This window comes from Kogia breviceps, chromosome 6, assembly GCF_026419965.1.
Source record: "Kogia breviceps isolate mKogBre1 chromosome 6, mKogBre1 haplotype 1, whole genome shotgun sequence".
Taxonomy (NCBI): Eukaryota; Metazoa; Chordata; class Mammalia; order Artiodactyla; family Physeteridae; genus Kogia; species Kogia breviceps.
The window spans coordinates 95,304,246-95,326,927 of record NC_081315.1 but is presented as its reverse complement, the minus strand read 5'-3'; the positions used below and the strand labels follow the sequence as shown (position 1 = coordinate 95,326,927).

Sequence of the window (22,682 nt, the reverse complement as noted above, 5' to 3'; positions counted from 1 at the left end):
TTTGTTTGTTTTTTTTTTTTTTTTTTTTTTTTTTTTTTTTTCCGGTACGTGGGCCTCTCACTGTTGTGGCCTCTCCCGTCGCGGGGCACAGGCTCCGGAGGCGCAGGCTCAGCGGCCATGGCCTACGGGCCCAGCCGCTCCGCGGCACGCGGGATCTTCCCGGATCGGGGCACGAACCCGTGTCCCCTGCATTGGCAGGCGGACTCTCAACCACTGCGCCACCAGGGAAGCCCTCTGGAGAGTTTTTATCAAATGGGTGTTGAATTTTGTCACAAGCTTTTTCTTCATCTATTGAGATGATCATATGGTTTTTATTCCTAAATTTTTTAATGTGGTGTATCACACTGATTGATTTGCATATACTGAAGAATCCTTGCATCCCTGGGATAAATCCCACTTGATCATGGTGTATGATCTGTTTAATGTGTTGTTGGATTCTGTTTGCTAGTATTTTGTTGAGGATTTTTGTGTCTGTGTTCATCAGTGATATTGGCCTGTAATTTTCTTGTTTTGTGATATCTTTCCCTGGTTTTGATATCAGGGTGATGGTGGCCTTGTAAAATGAGCTTGGGAGTGTTCCTTCCTCTGCAATTTTTTGGAAGAATTTGAGAAGGATCAGTTTTAGCTCTTCTCTAAATGTTTGATAGAATTCACCTGTGAAGCCATCTGGTCGTGAACTTTTGTTTGTTGGAAGATTTTTAATTACAGTTTCAATTTCATTACTTGTGATGGTCTGTATATATTTTCTAATTCTTCCTGGTTCGGTCTTGGAAAATTGTACCTTTTCAAGAATTTGTCCATTTCCTCATGGTTGTGCATTTTTTTGGCATGTAGTTGTTTGTAGTAGTCTCTTACAATCCTTTGTGTTTCTGCCGTGTCAGTTGTGATTTCTCCTTTTTCCTTTCTAATTTTATTGATTTGCATCCTCTCCCTTTAATTCTTGATGAGTCTGGCTAAGGGTTTATCAATTTTTATCTTCTCAAAGAACAAGCTTTTAGTGTTATTGATCTTTCCTATTGTTTTCTTTGTTTCTATTTCATTTATTTCTGCTCTGATCTTTATGATTTCTTTCCTTCTACTGACTTCAGGTTTTCTTCGTTCTTCTTTCCATAGTTGTTTTAAATGTAGGGTTAGATTGTTTCCTTGAGATTTTTCTTATTTCTGAGGTGAGATTGAATTGCTATAAACTTCCCTCTTAGAACTGCTTTTGCTATGTCCCATAGGTTTTGGGTCATTGCGTTTTCATTGTCATTTGTTTCTATATATTTTTAAATTTCTTCTTTGATTTCTTCAGTGATCTCTTGGTTATTTAGTAGTGCACTGTTTAGCCTCCATATGTTTGTGTTTTTTACAGTTTTTTTTTTTCCTGTAATTGATTCCAATCTCATAGCATTGTGTTCAGAAAAGATGCTGGATACAATTTCAATTTCCTTAAATTTTCTGAGGCTTGATTTGTGACCCAAGATGTGATCTATCCTGGAGAATGTTCCGTGTGCACTTGAGAAGAAAGTGTATTCTGCCACTTTTGGGTGGAACGGTTTATAAATATCAATTAAATCTATGTGGTCTATTGTGTCATTTAAAGCTTGTGTTTCCTTATTTATTTTCTGTTTGGGTGATCTGTCCATTGGTGTAAGTGGGATGTTAAAGTCCCCTACTATTATTGTGTTACTGTTAATTTCTTCTTTCATGGTTAGCATTTGCCTTATGTATTGAGGTGCTCCTATGTTGGGTGCATAAACATTTATAATTGTTATATCTTCTTCTTGGATTGATCCTTTGATCATTATGTAGTGTCCTTCCTTATCTCTTATAACAATCTTTACTTTAAAATCTATTTTATCTGATAAGAGTATTGCTACTTCAGCTTTCTTTTGATTTCATTTGCATGGAATATCTTTTTCCATCCCTTCACTTTCAGTCTGTATGTGTCCCTAGGTCTGAAGTGGGTCTCTTGTAGGCAGCATATATATGGGTCTTGTTTTCATATCCATTCAGTCTGTGTCTTTTGGTTGTAGCATTTAATCCATTTACATTCAAGGTTATTATCAATATGTATGTTCCTGTTACCATTTTCTTAATTGTTTTGGGTTTGTTTTTGTGGGTCTTTTTCTTCTCTTGTGTTTCCCACCTAGAGAAGTTTCTTTAGCATTTGTAAAGTTGGTTTGATGGTGATGAATTCTCTTAGCTTTTGCTTGTCTGAAAAGCTTTTGATTTCTCCATCCAATCTGAATGAGATCTTTGCTGGGTAGAGTAATCTTGGTTGTAGGTTTTTCTCTTTCATCACTTTAAGTGTATCCTGCCACTCCTTTCTGTCTTGCAGAGTTTCCGCTGAAAAATCAGCTGATAACCGTATGGGGATTCCTTTGTGTGTTATATTTTGTTTTTCCCCTGCTGCTTTTAATATTTTTTCTTTGAATTTAATTTTTGTTAGTTTCATTAATTTGTGTCTTGGTGTGTTTTTCCTAGGGTTTATCCTGAATGGGACTCTCTGTGCTTCCTGGACTTGGGTGACTATTTCGTTTCCCACGTTAGGGGAGTTTTTGACTATAATCTCTTCAAATATTTTCTCAATCCCTTTCTTTTTCTCTTCTTCTAGGACCCCTACATTCAAATGTTGATGAGTTTAGTGTTGTCCCAGAGGTCTCTGAGATTATCTTCAATTCTTTTCATTCTTTTTTCTTTATTCTGCTCCTCAGCAGTTATTTCTACCATTTTGTCTTCCAACTCACTTATTCGTTCTTCTGCCTCAGTTATTCTGTTATTGATTCCTTCTAGTGTATTTTTCATTTCAGTTATTGTGGTGTTCATCTCTGTTTCTTCTTTAATTTTTCTAGATCTTTGTTAAACATTTCTTGTCTTTTGTCAATCTGTGCCTCCATTCTATTTCTGAGATTGTGATTCTTTTTTATTTTATTAAAGTGTAATTGCTTTACAATGGTGCATCAGTTTCTGCTTTATAGCAAAGTGAATCAGCTATACATATACATATATCCCCATATCTACTCCCTCTTGCATCTCCCTTGCACCCTCCCTATCCCACCCCTATAGGTGGTCACAGAGCACTGAGCTCATCTCCTTGTGCTATGCAGCTGCTTCCCACTAGCTATCTATTTTACATTTGGTAGTATATATAAGTCCATGCCACTCTCTCACTTTGGCCCTGCTTACCCTTCCCCCTCTGTGTGTCTTCAAGTCCATTCTCTATGTCTGCATCTTTATTCCTGTCCTGTCCCTAGGTTATTCAGAACCATTCTTTTCGTTTTGTTTGTTTTTATATTACATATATATATGTAAGCATATGGTATTTTTTTTTTCTCTTTCCGACCCACTTAACTCTTTAGGTCTATCCACCTCACTACAAATAACTCAATTTCATTTCCTTTTATGGCTTAGTAATGTTCCATTGTATACATATGCCACATCCTCTCCATCCGTTCATCAGTCAGTGGGCACCCAGGCCGCTTCCATGTCCTGGATATTGCAAATAGAGCTTCAGTGAACATGGTGGTACAAGAGTCTTTCTGAACTATAGTTTTCTCAGAGTATATGCCCAGTAGTGGGATTGCTGGGTTGTATGGTAGTTCTATTTTTAGATTTTTAAGGAACCTCCATACTGATCTCCATAGTGGCTGTATCAATTTACATTACCACCAACAGTGCAAGAGGGTTCCTTTTTCTCCACACCCTTTCCAGCATTTATTCTTTCTAGATATTTTGATGATGGTCATTCTGACTGGTGTGAGGTGATACCTCATTGTAGTTTTGATTTCCATTTCTTTAATGATTAGTGATGTTGAGTATCCTTTCATGTGTTTGTTGGCAATCTGTATATCTTCTTTGGAGAAATGTCTATTTAGGTCTCTTGCCCATATTTGGATTGGGTTGTTTGCTTTTTGATATTGAGCTGCATGAGCTGCTTGTAAATTTGGAGATTAATCCTTTGTCAGTTGCTTCATTTGCAAATATTTTCTCCCATTCTGAGGGTTGTCTTTTCATCTTTTTTATGGTTTCCTTTGCTGTGCAAAAGCTTTTAAGTTTCATTTGGTTTCATTTGTTTATTTTTGTTTTTAGTTCCATTTCTCTAGGAGGTGCGTCAAAAAGGATCTTGCTGTGATTTATGTCATAGAGTGTTATGCCTATGTTTTCCTCTAAGAGTTTGATAGCGTCTGGCCTTACATTTAGGTCTTTAATCCATTTTGAGTTTATTTTTGTGTATGGTGTTAGGGAGTGTTCTAATTTCATTCTTTTACTTGTAGCTGTCCAGTTTTCCCAGCAGCACTTATTGAAGAGGCTGTCTTTTCTCCATTGTATATTCTTGCCTCCTTTATCAAAAATAAGGTGACCATATGTGCGTGGGTTTATCTCTGGGCTTTCTATCCTGTTCCATTTATCTATATTTCTGTTTTTGTGCTAGTACCATACTGTCTTGATTACTATAGCTTTGTAGTATAGTCTGATGTCCAGGAGCCTGTTTCCTCCAGTTCCATTTTTCTTTTTCAAGATTGCCTTGGCTATTCGGGGTCTTTTGTGTTTTCATACAAATTGTGAAAGTTTTTGTTGTAGTTCTGTGAAAAATGCTGTTGGTAGATTGACAGGGATTGCATTGAATCTGTAGATTGCTTTGTGTAGTATAGTCATTTTCACAATGTTGATTCTCCCAGTCCAAGAACATGGTATATCTCTCCATCTGTTTGTATCATCTTTAATTCCTTTCTTCAGTGTCTTATCATTTTCTGTATACAGATCTTTTGTCTCCTTAGATAGGTTTATTCCTACGTATTTTATTCTTTTTGTTGCAGTGGTAAATGGGAGTGTTTCCTTAATTTCTCTTTCAGATTTTTCATCATTAGTGTATAGGAATGCAAGAGATTTCTGTGCATTAATTTTGTATCCTGCTACTTTATCAAATTCATTGATTAACTCTAGTAGTTTTCTGGTAGCATTTTTAGGATTCCCTATGCATAGTGTCATGTCATCTGCAAACAGTGACTGCTTTACTTCTTCTTTTCCAATTTTGTTTCCTTTTATTTGTTTTTCTTCTCTGAATGCTGTGGCTAAAACTTCCAAAACTATGTTGAATAATAGTGTTGAGTGTGGACAACCTTGTGTTTGGTTCATCTTTACTGTTTTTTCTCTGAATTTTTTTTTCAGGTAGCTTGCCTATTTCCTCTTCATTTATTTGGTCTTATAGGTTTTTATCTTGCTCCTTCATCTGTCACACATTTTTTTCCATGTCTTTTTTTTTTTTTTGAGTGGCACTGTTTTTCTGTCTTACTGGTTGTTTGGCCTGAGGCTTCCAGCACTGGAGTTTGTAGGCTGTTGGGCAGAGCTGGGTCTTGGTGCTGAGATGAGGACCTCTGTGAGACCTCTCTGTGATGAATATTCCCTCATGTCTGAGGTTTTCTGTTAGTCCAGTGGTTCGGACTTGGAGCTCCCACTGCAGGAGCTTGGGCCCGACCCCTGGCTCATGAACCAAGATCCTGCAAGCCACGTGGGGTGGCAAAAAAAAAAACAGAGAGAGAACAATAACCAAGTTAAAAAAAAATTAGACTAGGAAACTAACAGATATATTAGAAAGTATATAAAAATAAAAATATAGATGAATCAACAACCAGAAGGTACAACAGTACCACAATAGTAAAAAAGAGGAGGAGGGAAGAGAAAAAAAAGGGGCAGGTGGGGAAGGCCTTGGCTCTGGAGGGCGGGACCTAAGCAAGGGCAAGTTTTGGGCAGTGGGCAGGGCCTATGTTTAGGACCCACAGGGCTGGAAAAGGCCCTGTGGGCTGTGGGAGGTGAGTCATAGGCTTAACAGAACAGAAGGGGCCCAGGTATGCTCCCCACCCCAGGTCTCAGAGGGCAGGGGAACTCACCTGGGAGCGCAGCAGGATTCCTAGGCTCGAGTGGGTGGGGCAAATGCCCTTCTCTCCTCCCCTGTTCCTTGGATTGCAGAGGGGCCCTCCCGCCTGCCTCTCCTTTTATTCCCTTGGCCTCCTTCCTATGCCCCCAGGACCAATGCGGCCATGGGGAGTGGGGGCCCTTGGAGGGCAGGGGACTGGGTTGGGAGCTCAGCAGTCTCCCTGTGCCTAAGTCCGTGGGGCAAATGCCCTCAGCTCCTCCTCCACTCCTCCCTGAGGGCCCCTCCCATGTGCCTTTTCTGATCTCCCCAGCCTCAGGGGTGCTGATCCTGTCTGGCCTCCACTTTTCCTTCCCCCTCAATCCCCCTACATCCTACCAGTTCACTTGGAGGCTCCTCCTGTCTCCTTGGGCATTAGGGTCCGCCACCAGCAGCCGGCAGGGAAGCTAATTATGGGGAGACGCTAACTTGGCGTCTTCCCACACTGCCATCTTGACTCCACCCTGCCCTCTTAGTTTTAAATATTACTCTGTGCTTGTTATGTGTTATGTACAGAGCTAGGTGCTAGGACAGTGAAAAAGCTAGGCAGATAGTCTTTGCTTTTTATGGAGCTTACATCCCAGTGGGGCACAGAGAATTTAAAGAGGCAATTATAGTACAATATAGTAAGTGCTATAATAGGGTAAGTACAAGGAGTACATAGGGCAGGCACCTAACTCAGATTGGGGATGTCATGATGACTTATAACAGGAAGTAATACTTAGACTGAGATCAAAAAGCTGAGCTGGATTTAGTCAGGGGAAGGGGTAGAGAAGAAAAGTGCTTTAGGTACAAGGGAACAACAGGTTCAGAGGTGTTTAGAGGTGGATAAGAATGCAGTACATTGGAGGAACAAAAGTTGTACGGCAACAAAAGTTGGATGGTAGAGAGGAGAGGGGCATAGGAAACGATTATGCTAGATCTGTAGGCAAGGATATGCTTCTTACTCAAGGATTTGTAGACTGGATCCTAAAAGCATTTGGGTGCCATTTTAGGATTTTAAGCAAAGTAGTGACATAACCACAATTGCATTTTATTTATTAAAAAATGTACTGAATATCTAGTAGGTGCCAGGCCTTATGCTAGACACTGGAAATACAATCACTGGTGAATAAGGAAGACACTGCTCCTGACTAACTGCCAGGCAAATTGGCAAATAGGTTGAAAATAGTGTGGAAGCAGGGGAGACTGCTTATGAATCTGTCAGATGAATGCAGGCGAGAAATGTTGGTTGCCTGAAACAGTGTCAGTGGAGTAGAGAAGATGAGTGGCATTTATGGAGATTTAGGGAGGCAGGAAGAGGGAGGAGTCGAGTGATATGCAGTTTTCTGCATTGTTCCTATCTACTGACCCTCATCTCTTTGTATTACTAAATGTAAAATACATGAGGACAGATATTTTATTTTATTTTGCTTTATTCTGTTGTATTCTATTCTATTTCATTTTATTTATTTTTTTGGCTGCGCGATGTGGCATATGAGATCTTCCCCGATGAGGGATCGAACCCATGCCCCCTCCATTGAAAGTGTGGAATCTTAATCACTGTACCTCCAGGGAAGTCCCAAGGACTGAGATTTTAACATGTTTTGTTCACTGCTGTATCTCTATTACCTTGAACTCTTAGTAGGTTCTCATTAAATATTTACAATTGAATAAATATCTAACTTTATTTTGGTTTAATATGAATGATTTGGGGTTATCACTTCTTACCTTTTTTTATGGATAAATTTCTTTGAGCATTAAATAACCCTTAAGATCATCGGTAAGTGCTCTCAAGTTTCAATCCTAAATTTCTAAGCTTTATTAAGTTTAGAAATAATTACCATTAAAATGGAAGAATTTTTAAGTTATATTTAATTATAAATCACATGTCTCTTTAAAATTATGTAGTGAGTGGTATAAAATATATAGCTTTTAACGATCTTGCATATAAGAAGAAATAGTGAGGCATCTAGAGATTATCAATTTTTTTTTCACTTGTGAGTGGGGAAAGGTGATTTGTTTAGGTACATGGAATGCAGATGTTAGTATAAATAAACAATTAGCCAGAAATAATCAGTTAATGAAACTGTCTGGTGTACCCCTTTGGATGTCCCCCTTTGGATGAGGAATTTCTTGAGAATTCAGTGTATGGTTCTTGATTGTTAGAACATGGTTGCTTTGCTGTACGTACAAGTTATATGATTAATTTCAATGGGAGCTATATGTTGTTGTGAAAGAGATTGAAAACTCTAAGTAAATGTTAAATTGTTGTGTTCTCCTATTGCCTTCTCTATGATTTTATATCACTCTGTGCCTCAGTCATTACATTTCAACCATCCTGGCTTTTTCTGATTTTTAAACATTCCATATTTTCCCACCTCAGAGTCTTCTGCTTGCTGTCCTTTCACTTGGAATGTTCTTCCCCCAGATCTTTGAATGGTTGGCTCCTTTTCACCCATGTCTTGGTTCAAATATTAGCTTTTCTAGACACCTTCCTTGCCCTTCCACATCACTTTAGACTCTATCCTACTCTCATTTTCTCATGTCACTTATTTGTGGCGAGCATTGCCCTCAGAGGAAGGCGCCATTAAGACCCTCATAAGCCTCAGGGCCCAATTGTACTCTCCTTGGTATGCATCCTGGACTTTATGGTATGAACGTAAAAAAGGAGATGGCCTTTGGCCAAATCGCTCCAGGGACCTGCTCAGTTACTGGGAGTCCCTGGTTGTTCCCTAAAGCTAGGAAAAGCAACCCTGGAGGGGAAATTGGTGCCTTTGAGGGAGAAGCCGAGAAGCCAATCAACCAGCTGATGCCAATAAGGCGTGACTAAGCCGAGAAGCCAATCAACCAGCTGATGCCAATAAGGCGTGAGTAAGCCGAGAAGCCAATCAACCAGCTGATGCTGATAAGGCATGACTAAGCAAATTCCCTGCTTTAGGGGTATATATACGGCTACGCTTGGTTGTTAAACTTCCTTTGCAACCATCAGTTGCTTGAGCCCTTCTGATCCCATACTTCGGTGCTTTCCGTTCCCTACCGCCTCTCGTCGATAGTTGCTGCACTTTGAGGACCCGCCGCGGCTGCCGGCAAGTGGTGGCAAGTGGCGCCCGAACAGGGACATGACAAGAGGGACATCTGAATCTCGGTAGGTGAATCCCCAGAGTGAAGAGTGAAAGTGTGGTCACATAGTAAAGTTGATAGTAACTCGGGGCAGTAGTCAGAAATAAAAAAAATATGGGACAAGAAGTATCCAAGAAGCGACTAGAGATCACTGATCAAGAGAAGGAGTTGTCCACCAGTGCTTTCCAGGCTTTCAGAGCTGGAAATTATGATGTCTGTCTGCAACATCTTGCCTACCTACAAGATATAAACAAAGATGATTATAAAATAATTTTGAATACGGCAGTAGCTGAGTTTTTCAAAAGTAACCAGACAACAACAGATAGTTTAAGACAGACACTTAACCAATTGAAGAATCAGGTGCACTCGGCTGTTGAAGAAATGGATGGACTAGATGATCTTGAAAACAGTATGTTGTATTACAATCAAGCAGTCATCCTGTATCATATCCGACAGTATACAGAAGCCATGTCCGTTGGTGAGAAACTTTATCAGTTCATAGAACCTTTTGAAGAAAAATTCGCCCAAGCAGTGTGTTTTTTGTTCGTAGACCTGTATATATTAACCTACGAAGTTGAGAAAGCTTTACATCTTCTTGCTGTTCTAGAAAAAATGATTTCACAGGGCAACAATAACAAAAATGGAAAGAATGAGACTGGTATAGATACTATTTTTGTGTTGAAATATATGTAGGAGGACAAGGGACTTTACTGGCCGGCCATAGTTTAAAGGTAGTTAAAGCTGTTACAAGTTTTAAGTTTCCCTCCTTTTTTCCTTCTGATTTTCCCCAGTCTGATTTTGAATTCTCAAATCTGGTGCACCTTAAATTATAATAGTGGTACCATTTTAATTTCTTCAGTTTCTGTTACTAATAATAGTTTGGTTATTTATAAGCATTGGGATTTTGGAAAGTTTGCTTTGTCTTATTCTTATCAACCGGTTATTACTTGTGTTACACCCTCATATGCCTTGCTAATAGGAGATTTACAGATTGAGTTTACTTCTGGTTCCTTAGGATATAATATAACTTGTCAGAATTGTATTTTTAGTACTTGCATTCTGCCTATGAAAGGAACTTTTTCTGTTATGATGTTAAAACAACCTTCCTATGTAATGCTGCCTGTAAATATTTCTGAACCATGGTATCATAGTACTAGCATACAAGCTTGGCTAGAATTATCTGAAGCTTTAAAAAAGACCTAAACGATTCACTGGAATAAGTGTATGGACTGACAGACACATTAGTTTGAACATACAAAAACTTAATGCAGAAATACAAGCAATTCAAGAAGCTCGTCTACAAGAAGACGGGCCCCAACAATTAATTCAAGGACTCTTGGGTCAGCTTCAATGGTTATACCCAATGCATTTGGTTTCAAAATGGGCTCACAGGATTGATTACCGTGGGGTCATGTGTATTGTTGATGTTAATTGCATTACCTTGTTTATTACACTTTATTGTTGGCCGTCTCGCTGCTCTTCGTCAGGAGGTGTATGGGTTGAAATTGCATTATCAAGCTTTAAAAAAATAAAAGAGGGGGAAATGTGGCGAGCATTGCCCTCTGAGGAAGGCGCCATTAAGACCCTCATAAGCCTCAGGGCCCGATTGTACTCTCCTTGGTATGCATCCTGGACTTTATGGTATGAACGTAAAAAAGGAGATGGCCTTTGGCCAAATCGCTCCAGGGACCTGCTCAGTTACTGGGAGTCCCTGGTTGTTCCCTAAAGCTAGGAAAAGCAACCCTGGAGGGGAAATTGGTGCCTTTGAGGGAGAAGCCGAAAAGCCAGTCAACCAGCTGATGCCAATAAGGCGTGACTAAGCCGAGAAGCCAATCAACCAGTTGATGCCGATAAGGCATGACTAAGCAAATTCCCTGCTTTAGGGGTATATATACGGCTACGCTTTGTTATTAAACTTGCCTTGCAACCATCAGTTGCTTATGCCCTTCTGATCCCATACCTTGGTGCTTTCCGTTCCCTACCGCCTCTCGTCGATTGTTGCTACACTTTGAGGACCCGCCGCGGCTGCCGGCACTTATTACTATTTTATATTATTCTATTGATTTATTTATTTGTTTTTATAAATATTGACTTTTTCTTCACTAGAATATTAGGTACATAAGAACAGGAGATAACTATCTTAATCCTACCATATACTTAGTACTTAGAATGGCTCAAATGTTTGTTGAATAAATAAATGTTTTCTTAATAAAAAACAATACATTTTGAATATAAAATGTAATGTTACATAGAAAACATTTTCAAGACATTAAATTTTTAAAATTTTATTAAATTTGTGAATTAATGTAGTATATAATATATTAATACTAAAACATGGTTATTACAAAAGATAGCATTTTTACTATCATTTCAATCCTATGGAAAAGGAAATAGGGAGAAATGAGAAGTTGATATATTAGTAAGTTAATGGACTTTTTTAGACTTAAGACTTAAAAAACTTTCTCTAAGTGTTATAATACTTACATACTAAAATTAACAGTTGTGAAAATTTTCATATGAGCACTTACAGAGCTAAATAATTTTAAAATTACCTAAATTTATGATTTCACTTTAACTTGTAACAAGTCATTAAATTGTTAATTTAAAACTACAATACTAGTAGGATAAGAATTAAAGTTTTATTAGGTTGTTGTACCTTGTGTAACACATAGAACTGCTAACAAACATCTATTTCATTTATATCATGGGCTACAGAGGTAAGTAATTTCTAACCAGGCAAACTGATTAATTATTAAGAGTAATGTATATACTTATCAATTCTTAGCATAAGGGAAAATTGTATCAAATACATAACTCTGACTTCTTTGCCCCTATATATGCTTTTGTGGTGCTTTTGTAGTTTTTCTTGACTGCCTTCTGGTTTGTAAACCTTTTGAGGGCAGGGGCCTGTTTACCTGTATATAACCAGTACATGGCAGTGGGCTCTCAGGTCTGTGATTGTTGAGTGAATAAATAAAAACATGCATTATTTGGTGTTTTTTTTTTTTTTTTAAAGAGTAATGTATAATACTCAGCTTCCTCTTTTTGTCCCCAGGTTTCCTTTACCCAGTCATCCTGCTGCACCTCCTGAACATCTTAAAGAACCTTTGGTATACATGAGGAAAGCACAGGTTGGCTACTGTTCATTTTAATTTTATTTTTCCATACCAAGTTATATAATGCAGAGTGAAAGATCCTTATTAATATTAGGACTATATTTATTATATGAAAGACTGGGTAAAGACCACTAAAGTGAGGTGAATAGTATTTGCATACTCTTTATTTTCAGTAACCAAGGATTGCACTTACTTAACTATAGTAATCTTGAAAATGTTGAGTAGAAGAAAAAAACATCATGTACTATACTGACCTAAAATTTAAAATATCATAAAAGTAAATATTATGAAACAATTTGTTCCTAATGTTCTGTGATATTAAAGGAATGAAATGAGAATGAACTGACTCACTCTTAAAATTTTAGCTTTTGACACCAGTGTTACTGATACTATATTTGAAACATTTGTTTCCGCAGCAGGTTATACATACTAATTGTATTCTGTTACAGAACCCAAATGAACCTTGTATCTAAAATGCACTGAAAACAACTAAAAGTCACTTTAAAAGCATAAAATAAAATAACTTTAACAGAAAAACTGTAAAAAGCTGTTAAAGTAGAAACTTAAGTTCTATCACATGCCCCTAATTCTTTTAGCTGGGCTTTGCCTTGGCCCTGTGTGGTCTGCCTATGAGATGGCACCATTCATGAGCCTTCCTCACAGTGCTGGGGACTCTAACTAACACTGCTGAGGCATTTAATGGGCCTCATAAGTCAACCTTCTTTCTCCATCATAGTCTCAGAAATTATTATGAAAATTTTCAGATACACCCCAAAGAACTCCAGTGAACCCATCACCCAGCTTCAACAGTTATCATAGTAGTTCTGCTGCTCCTGAGAAGTGTTCTGCTTGCTTTGAGTTACCATGCTCCACAGTGGTAGATGTTAGGCAGGTTTTTCTTTTTCTGCTTTTGTATTCATTTTAAAAACCCTCAAAATTAGAGGGTGAAAGGAAGCAATATAAACAAAAAACATGGAGATATTTAAGGAAATATGTAATATGTTTCTATCTCTAGGTGGTACTTTAGGGCTAGCAATCAGACAGTATTTATTATCGATGTGTCATAAATCATAATCATCACATGATACACGTATGAAATAATTGCTCTTATAAACTCAAGAATATAAAACTAAATGCTTGGGTCTAAGTATTTATGGCAAAATTTCTGAAAGTTTTAGAGAAAGTATCAGTTTTAGCATAAGTATAAAAAACAAAACACAAAGTTGGTTTCCTGTTAAGACTGAAGAGATACAGAGATAAATAACAGGTCTGTTCTTAAAGCCTACTGCTAGTTGCTGAGACTATATGTGAATGGTAAATATATGTATTGTGTATATGTATGGTACTCCTCTCTTTTCTCTCCAGGCTTACCTGCTAGATCCAGAGTTGGCATGCTACATACAGCCCATGGGCCAGATCTGCCCTGCCACCTGTTTTTGTATGGGTAGCAAGCTAGGAATTTTATTATTATTTTTTTTTTAACATTTTCAACTGGTTGAAAAATCGAAAGAAGAATAATATTTTGTGACCCAAGAAACTTATAGGAATTAGTAAAATATGTTTTATTGGAAAAGAGTCATACTCCTTTATTTACATATTGGCTATGTCTGCTTTTGCACTACTACGTCAGAGTTAAATAGTTGCTTTAGAGATGTTATGACCTGGAAAGCTTAAATTTTTTACTATCTGCCTTTTTATAGAAAGTTTGCAGATTCCTGCACTAAATTAGTCCCTTTAAGAGCAGGGACTGTGCTTTTAATACTCAGCATCTAAGCATAGTACCTAGCCCACAGAACACTCTCAGTAAATGTTTGATGAAATACAGTTGACTCTTGAACAACGTGGGTTTGAACTGCATGAATCCACTTATATGTGGATTTTTTTCAATGCTAAATACTACAGTACTACACTAACCTGGGCTGGTTGAATTTGCAGATGCAGAACCACAGGAACGGAGGGACAAATGTTAAGTTATACTTGAATTTTCCACTGTGTGGAGTGTTGGCATCCCTAACCTCCAAGATGTTCAAGGGTCAGCTGTAATTAATTCTTTTTTGTTTGTTTGAAATTGAAGAATTTTTTAAATTACTTATCAAAATCATGGAAGTGACATTTTTAGTCTTTTTATGTGGGTCTCTAAATCTGCAAGACTGAAGATTTTTTTTGTTGTAATTTTTTTAACATCTTTATTGGAGTATAGTTGCTTTACAATGGTGTGTTAGTTTCTGCTTTATAACAAAATGAATCAGCTATACATTTACATATATCTTCCCTCTTGCATCTCCCTCCCACCCTCCCTATCCCACCCCTCTGGGTGGTCACAAAGCACTGAGCTGATCTTCCTGTGCTATTTGGCTGCTTCCCACTAGCTATCTATTTGGTAGTGTATATGTGTCAGTGCTACTCTTTCACTTTGTCCCAGCTTACCTTTCCCTCTCCCTGTGTCCTCTACGTCTACCTCTTTATTCCTGTCCTGCCCCTAGGTCATCAAAACCTTTTTTTTTTTCTTAGATTCCATATATATGTGTTAGCATACGGTATTTGTTTTTCTCTTTCTGACTTCACTCTGTATGACAGACTTTAGGTCCATCCACCTCACTACAAATAACTCAGTTTCATTTCTTTTTATGGCTGAGTAATATTCCATTGTATATATGTGCCACATCCTTTCCATCCATTCATCTGTCAATGGACACAAAGGCTGCTTCCATGTCCTGGCTATTGCAAATAGAGCTAGCTGCAATAAACATTGTGGTACCTGACTCTTTCTGAACTATGGTTTTCTCAAGGTTTTCTCAATCCCAATACTGGGATTGCTGGGTCATATGGTAGTTCTGTTTTTAGTTTCTAAGGAACCTCCATACTGTTCTCCATAGTGGCTGTATCAATTTACATTCCCACCAACAGTGCAAGAGGGTTCCCTTTTCTCCACACCCTCTCCAGCATTTATTGTTTGTAGATTTTTTTCATGATGGCCATTCTGACCGTTATGAGGTGATACCTCATTGTGCTTTTTTTTTTTTTTTTTTTTGCAGTATGCAGGCCTCTCACTGTTGTGGCCTCTCCTGTTGCGGAGCACAGGCTCCGGACGTGCAGGCTCAGTGGCCATGGCTCACGGGCCTAGCCTCTCCATGGCATGTGGGATCTTCCTGAACCGGGGCATGAACCCGTGTCCCTGAATCGGCAGGTGGACTCTCAACCACTGCGCCACTATGGAAGCCCTCATTGTGCTTTTGATTTCCATTTCTCTAATGATTAGTGATGTTGAGCAGTCTTTCATGTGTGTGTTGGCAATCTGTATATCTTCTTTGGAGAAATGTCTTTTTAGGTCTCCTGCCCATTTGTGGACTGGGTTGTTTGTTTTCTTGATATTGAGCTGCATGAGCTGCTTGTATATTGTGCAGATTAATCCTTTGTCAGCTGCTTTGTTTGCAAATATTTTCTTCCACTGTGAGGGTTGCCTTTTCACCTTGTTTATGGTTTCCTTTGCTGTGCAAGAGCTTTTAAGTTTCATTAGGTCCCATTTGTTTATTTTTGCTTTTAGTTCCATTTCTCTTGGAGGTGCGTCAAAAAGGATCTTGCTGTGATTTATGTCATAGAGTGTTATGCCTGTGTTTTCCTCTAAGAGTTATATAGTGTCTGGCCTTACATTTAGGTCTTTAATCCATTTTGCATTTATTTTTGTATACGGTGTTAGGGAGTGTTCTAATTTCATTCTTTTACATGTAGCTCTCCAGTTTTCCCAGCAACACTTATTGAAGAGGCTGTCTTTTCTCCATTGTATAGTCTCGCTTCCTGTATCAAAGGTAGGGTGACCATATGTGTGTGGGTTTATCTCTGTCTGGGCTTTTTATCATGTTCCATTGATCTATATTTCTGTTTTTGTGCCAGTACCATACTCTCTTGATTACTATAGCTTTGTAGTATAGTGTGATGTCAGGGAACCTGATTCCTCCAGCTCTGTTTTTCTTTCTCAAGATTGCTTTGCCTATTCGGGGTCTTTGTGCTTCCGTGCAAATTGTGAAAGTTTTTGTTCTAGTTCTGTGAAAAATGCCATTGGTAGTTTGACAGGGATTTCATTGAATCTGTAGATTGCTTTGGGTTGTATAGTCATTTTCACAATGTTGATTCTTCCAATCCAAGAACATGGTATATCTATCCATCTGTTTGTATCATTTTAAATTTCTTTCATCAGTGTCTTATAGTTTTCTGCATACAGGTCTTTTGTCTCCTTAGGTAGGTTTATTCCTAGGTATTTTATTCCTTTTGTTGCAGTGGTAAATAGGAGTGTTTCCTTAATTTCTCTTTCAGATTTTTCATCATTAGTGTATAGGAATGCAGGAGATTTCTGTGCATTAATTTTGTATCCTGCTACTTTTACACATTCATTGAGTAGCTCTGGTAGTGGTAGTTTTCTGGTAGCATCTTTAGGATTCCCTGTGTATAGTATCATGTCATCTGCTAACAGTGACAGCTTTACTTCTTCTTTTCTGATTTGGATTCCTTTAATTTTTTTTTCTCTGATTGATGTGGCTAAAACTTCCAAAACTATGTTGAATAAAAGCAGTGAGATTAGGCAACCTTGTCTTGTTCCTGACTTTAGAGGAAATGGTTTCAGTTTTTCACCATTGAGAATGATGTTGGCTGTGGGTTTGTCATACATGGCCTTTATTATTTTGAGATAGGTTCCCTCTATTCCTACTTTCTGGAGAAGTTTTTATCATACATGGGTGTTGAATTTGTCAAAAGCTTTCTCTGCATCTATTGAGATTATCATATGTTTTTTATCCTTCAATTTGTTAATGTGTATCACATTTATTGATTTGCATATATTGAAGAATCCTTGCATTCCTGGGATAAACCCCACTTCATCATGGTGTATGATCCTTTTAATGTGCTGTTAGATTCTGTTTGCTAGTTTTTTGTTGAGGTTTTTTGCATCTATGCTCATCAGTGATATTGGTCTGTAGTTTTCTTTTTTGGTGACATCTTTATCTGGTTTTGGTATCAGGGTTACTGTGGCCTCGTAGAATGAGTTTGGGAGTGTTCTTCCCTCTGCTATATTTTGGAAGACTTTGAGAAGGATTGGTGTTAGCTCTTCTCTAAATGTATAATAGAATTCACCTGGGAAGCCATCTGGTCCTTGGCTTTTGTTCTTGGAAGGTTTTTAATCACAGTTTCAATTTCAGTGATTGGTCTGTTTATATTTTCTAATTCTTCCTGGTTCAATCTTGGAAAATTGTACCTTTCCAAGAATTTGTCCATTTCCTTGTGGTTGTCCATTTTATTGGTATGTGGTTGCTTGTAGTAATCTCTCATGATCCTTTGTATTTCTGCAGTGTCAGTTGTTACTTCTCCTTTTTCATTTCTAATTCTATTGATTTGAGTCTTCTCCCTTTTTTTCTTGATGAGTCTGGCTAATGGTTTATCATTTTGTTTATCTTCTCAAAGAACCAGCTTTTAGTTTTATTGATCTTTGCTATTGTTCCCTTCATTTCTTTTTCATTGATTTCTGATATGATCTTCATGATTTCTTTCCTTTGCTAACTTTGGGGTTTTCTTGTTTTTCTTTCTCTAATTGCTTTAAATGTAAGTTTAGGTTGTTGATTTGAGGTGTTTCTTGTTTCTTGAGATAGGATTGTATTTCTATAAACTTCCCTCTTAGAACTGCTTTTGCTGCATCCCACTGGTTTTGGATCATCCTGTTTTCATTGTCATTTGTTTCTAGGTATTTTTTGATTTCCTCTTTGATTTATTCAGTGATCTCTTGGTTTTTTTAGTAGCTTATTGTTTAGCCTCCATGTGTTTGTATTTTTTACTGTTTTTTTTCCTGTAAGTGATATCTAGTCTCATAGAGTTGTGGATGGAAAGGATACTTGATACGATTTCAATTTTCTTAAATTTACCAAGGCTTGATTTGTGACCCAAGATATGATCTATCCTGGGGAATCTTCCATGAGCACTTGAGAAGAATGTGTATTCTGTTGTTTTTGGATGGAATGTCCTATAAATATCAGTTAAGTCCATCTGGTTTAATGTGTCATGTAAAGCTTGTATTTCCTTATTTTTTTCATTTTGGATGATCTGTCCATTGGTGAAAGTGGGGTGTGAAAGTCCCCTGCTATGATTATGGTACTGTCTATTTTCCCTTTTATGGCTGTTAGCATTTGCCTTATGTACTGAGGTGCTCCTGTGTTGGGTACATAAATATTTACAATTGTTATATCTTCTTCTTGGATTGATCCCTTGATCATTATGTAGTGTCCTTCCTTGTCTCTTGTCATAGTCTTTATTTTAAAGTCTGTTTTGTCTGTTATGAAAATTGATACTCCAGCTTTCTTTTGATTTCCTTTTGTGTGGCGTATCTTTTTCCATCCCCTCACTTTCAGTCTGTATGTGTCTCTAGGTCTGAAGTGGGTCTCTTGTAGACAGCAAATATATGGGTCATGTTTTTGTATCCATTCAGCCAGTCTGTGTCTTTTGGTTGGAGCATTTAATCCATTTACATTTAAGGTATAATTGATATATATGTTCCTATTACCATTTTCTCTATTGTTTTGGGTTTGCTTTTGTAGGTCATTTCCTTCTCTTGTGTTTCCTGCCCAGAGAAGTTCTTTAGTATTTGTTGTAAAGCTAGTTTGGTAGTGCTGAATTCTCTTTTGCTTGTCTGTAAAGGTTTTAATTTCTCTGTTGAATCTGAATATCCTTGCTGGGTAGAGTAATCTTGGTTGTAGATTTTTCCCTTTCATCACTTTAAATATGTCCTGCCACTCCCTTCTGGCTTGCAGAGTTTCTGCTGAAAGGTCAGCTGTTAACCTTATGGGAATTCCCTTGTATGTTATTTGTTGTTTGTCCCTTGCTGCTTTTAACATTTTTTCTTTGTATTTAATTTTTGATAATTTGATTAATATGTGTCTTGGCGTGTTACTCCTTGGATTTATCCTGTATGGGACTCTATGCGCTTCCTGGACTTTATTGACTAATTCCTTTACTATGGTAGGGAAGTTTTCAACTATCATCTCTTCAAATATTTTCTTACTCTTTCTTTTTGTCTTCTTCTGGAACCCCTATAGTTTGAATATTGGTGCATTTAATATTGTCCCAGAAGTCTCTGAGACTGTCCTCAATTCTTTTCATTTTTTTTTTTCTTTATTCTGCTCTGCGGTAGTTAGTTCCACTATTTTATCTTCCAGGTCACTTATCTGTTCTTCTGCTTCAGTTATTCAGCTATTGATTCCTCCTAGAGAATATTAAATTTCATTTATTGTGTTGTTCTTTATTGTTTGTTTGCTCTTTAGTTCTTCTAGTTCCGTGTTAAACGTTTCTTGTATTTTCTCCATTCAATTTCCAAGATTTTGGATCATCTTTACTATTATTACTCTGAATTCTTTTTCAGGTAGACTGGCTATTTCCTCTTCATTTGTTTGGTCTGGTGGATTTTTTCCCTGCTCCTTCATCTGCTGCATATTTCTCTGTCTTCTCATTTTGCTTAACTTACTGTGTTTGCGGTCTCCTTTTCGCAGGCTGCAGGTTCATAGTTCCCATTGTTTTTGGTGTCTGCCCCCAGTGGGTGAGGTTGGTTCAGTGGGTTGTGTAGGCTTCCTGTTGGAGGGGATTGGTGCCTGTGTTCTGGTGAGTGGGCTTTATGTTGTCTTTCTGGTGGGCAGGACCGCATCCAGTGGTGTGTTTTGGGATGTCTGTGAACTTAGTATGATTTTAGGCAGCCTCTCTGCTAATGGGTGGCGTTGTGTTCCTGTGTTGTTAGTTGTTTGGCATGGGGCGTCCAGCACTGGAACTTGCTGGCCATTGGGTGGAGCTGGGTCTTAGCATTGAGACGGAGATCTCTGGGAGAGCTCTCGCTGATTGATATTACGTGGGGCCAGGAGGTCTCTGGTGGTCCAATGTCCTGAACTCGTCTCTCCCACCTCAGAGGCTCAGGCCTGACATGGCCTGGAGCACCAAGGCCCTGTCAGCCACACAGCTCAGAAGAAAAGGGAGAAAAAAAAGAAAGAATAATAAATTTTTAAAAAATAAAGAAATAAGTAAAATTATTAACATAAATAATAATAATAATTTTTAAAAAGAGAATAACCAAACCAATAAACAAATCTACCAATGATAACAAGTGCTAAAAACTAAGATAAACATGAAAATCAGAAACAAGTCAGTCTCAGACAGCAAACCCCAAGTCTGCAGTTGGCCCAAAGTCCACTGCCTCCATTTTGAGATGTTGTCTATTCAGGCATTCCACTGATTCAGGGTACCTCAAGTTGATTTGGGGGATTTAATCTGCTGCTCCTGAGGAGAAATTTCCCTTTCTCTTCTTTGTTTGTACAACTACTGGGGTTCAGCTTTGGTTTTGGCCCCATGTCTGTGTGTGGGTCGCCCTCAGGAATCTGTTCCTGCCCAGACAGGACAGGGTTAAAACAGCAGCTGATTAGGGGGCTCCTGCTCATTCAGGCCTTTTGGGAAGTTTGAGGTCTTCTGCCAGTGTTCAGTAGGTGTTCTGTAGGAGTTGTTCCACATGTAGATGTATTTTTGATATATTTGTGGGGAAGAAGGTGATCTCCACATCTTACTCCTCTGCCATCTTGAAGGTCCCTCACTACTAACTTTTATAACTACAAACTTTCAATCTGTCTTTCTCCTTATGTACCTTCAGTACTATTAACTTTAACCTCAAGCAGATGTACCCTTATAATGTATCTCACTGCCTTCTAACAGACCTTCAGTGATTGCCAACTGCCTAACAAATGAAGTTTCTGCTCCACAGCCCACCATTTAAGAGTTTTTACTATCTGTCCCCAGCTGCTCCTTCCACTTTATCAGTCTCTGCTGTTTTATAACTGCTATTTGTGCCCTTCCAAGTGAAGCATTTTGCCTTTCTTCTTGCATCTTTAACACTTACTTTGTCTTCCTGTCATGGAAAGCCCTCTGCCTGCTTTACATTATGTAAATCTCATCTATTTTGTGTCAACTCAGATGGTGTCTCTTCTCTGACATTGTTATTAACCTGTTGAAAAGGATCTCTCCCTCTTTCGGACTCTTGTAGCACAGTCATTTTATGGCCTTCATTCACAAATTGCATTCTATTATAGTAATTTCTGTACGCATCTTTGTCTTTTCCTATAAGCCTTTGGAAAGCAGTAACAATTTTAAAAAGACTTTTGTGTAACTGTTACTTCTAGTATAGTGACCTTTATGTAGCAGGAGCTTAGTAAGTTTATAATGAATCAATAAGTAAAGGCATCCTTTCTAGCAATTATTACAATATTTATTTAAAAGATATTTACTGAATGCCTATGAGTAGAAGACACTCTGCTATGTGCTGTGAAGATTCAGAAATAAATTAGATACAGATTCTGCCTTCAGGTAACTTCATGATTTAATCATTGAAATAAGACTTGGACATATGTACCTGTAACGTAAGGTAGAAAGTGCTGTGTGCTATAGGGAAGATGGCTAGGAAGTTTTCTGGGCTGATGAGGGGAAGAGGCTCCTTATACTATATCAGCATTTTCCAGAGTGTTTTATGCTGAATCCTAGCCCTGAGAGATGCTCCATAAAAGGGGGTTCCAGGGACAAATAAGTTTGGGGATGGAAGTACACATTGCCATCCTCTTGAATCACAATTTATTATTTTTAGTGGACTTGATTTTTTACAAGAGTTTTAAATTTACAGAAAAATTGAGAAGACAGTACAGAGAGTTCCCATGGAACCCATACCCAGTTTCCCTATTAACATCTTACATTACTATGGTACATTTGTTACACTTAGTGAACTAATATTAATACAGTATTAATAACTAAAGTTCATACTTTATTCAGATTTCCTTAGTTTTAACCTCATATCCTTTTTCTGTTTTGGGATTCCATCCAGGATACCACATTACATTTGGTTGTCATGTCTCCTTAGGCTCCTCTTGTCTATGACAGTTTCTTAGACTTTCCTTGTTTTTGATGACCTTGACAGTTTTGAGAAGTACTGGTCAGGTATTTTGTAGAATATCCCACTCTTGGAATTTGTCTGATGTTTTTCTCATTATTAGACTAGGGTTGTGGGTTTTTTGGAGGAAGATCACAGATATAAAATGCCATTTATATTCATTAAATTATATCATGGTATATACTATTTATATCAATATGATATATCACTGTTGATGTTGACGTTGTTTGCCTGATTGAGCTATTAGTTTTCCATTGTAAAGCTACTCTTCCCCCCTCCCCCCACCCTTTATATGTATACTGTACCATCTGGAAGGAAGTCATGGTCCTTGAGGAGAAGTTATGTTCTACCTCCCTGAGCGGGGGAGTATCTACAGAAATTATTTGGAATTCTTCTGCATGGAAGAGTTGTATCCTCTCCCCCATTTATTTATTTATTCAATCATTTATTTTTATCAGTAGGGACTCATGGATATTTATTTTATACTTTTTTTTTTTGTGGTACACGGGCCTCTCACTGTTGTGGCCTCTCCTGTTGCGGAGCACAGGCTCCGGACGCACAGGCTCAGCGGCCATGGCTCACGGGCCCAACCGCTCCGCGGCATGTGGGATCTTCCCAGACC

At 38.0% G+C, this 22,682-nt stretch overlaps 1 protein-coding gene across 6 annotated transcripts in view; it reads left to right on the top strand.

Moving 5' to 3' along the window:
- Positions 1-22,682, top strand: part of TBC1D19 (TBC1 domain family member 19) — a 155,379-nt gene that overhangs the window by 41,547 nt on the left and 91,150 nt on the right. For all 6 annotated transcript variants that reach the window (XM_067036317.1, XM_059067735.2, XM_059067738.2 and 3 more), the window contains one exon: positions 12,054-12,129. In XM_067036317.1, the coding sequence (XP_066892418.1) occupies positions 12,054-12,129 (76 nt within the window). The remainder of the gene's footprint in view (positions 1-12,053; positions 12,130-22,682) is intronic.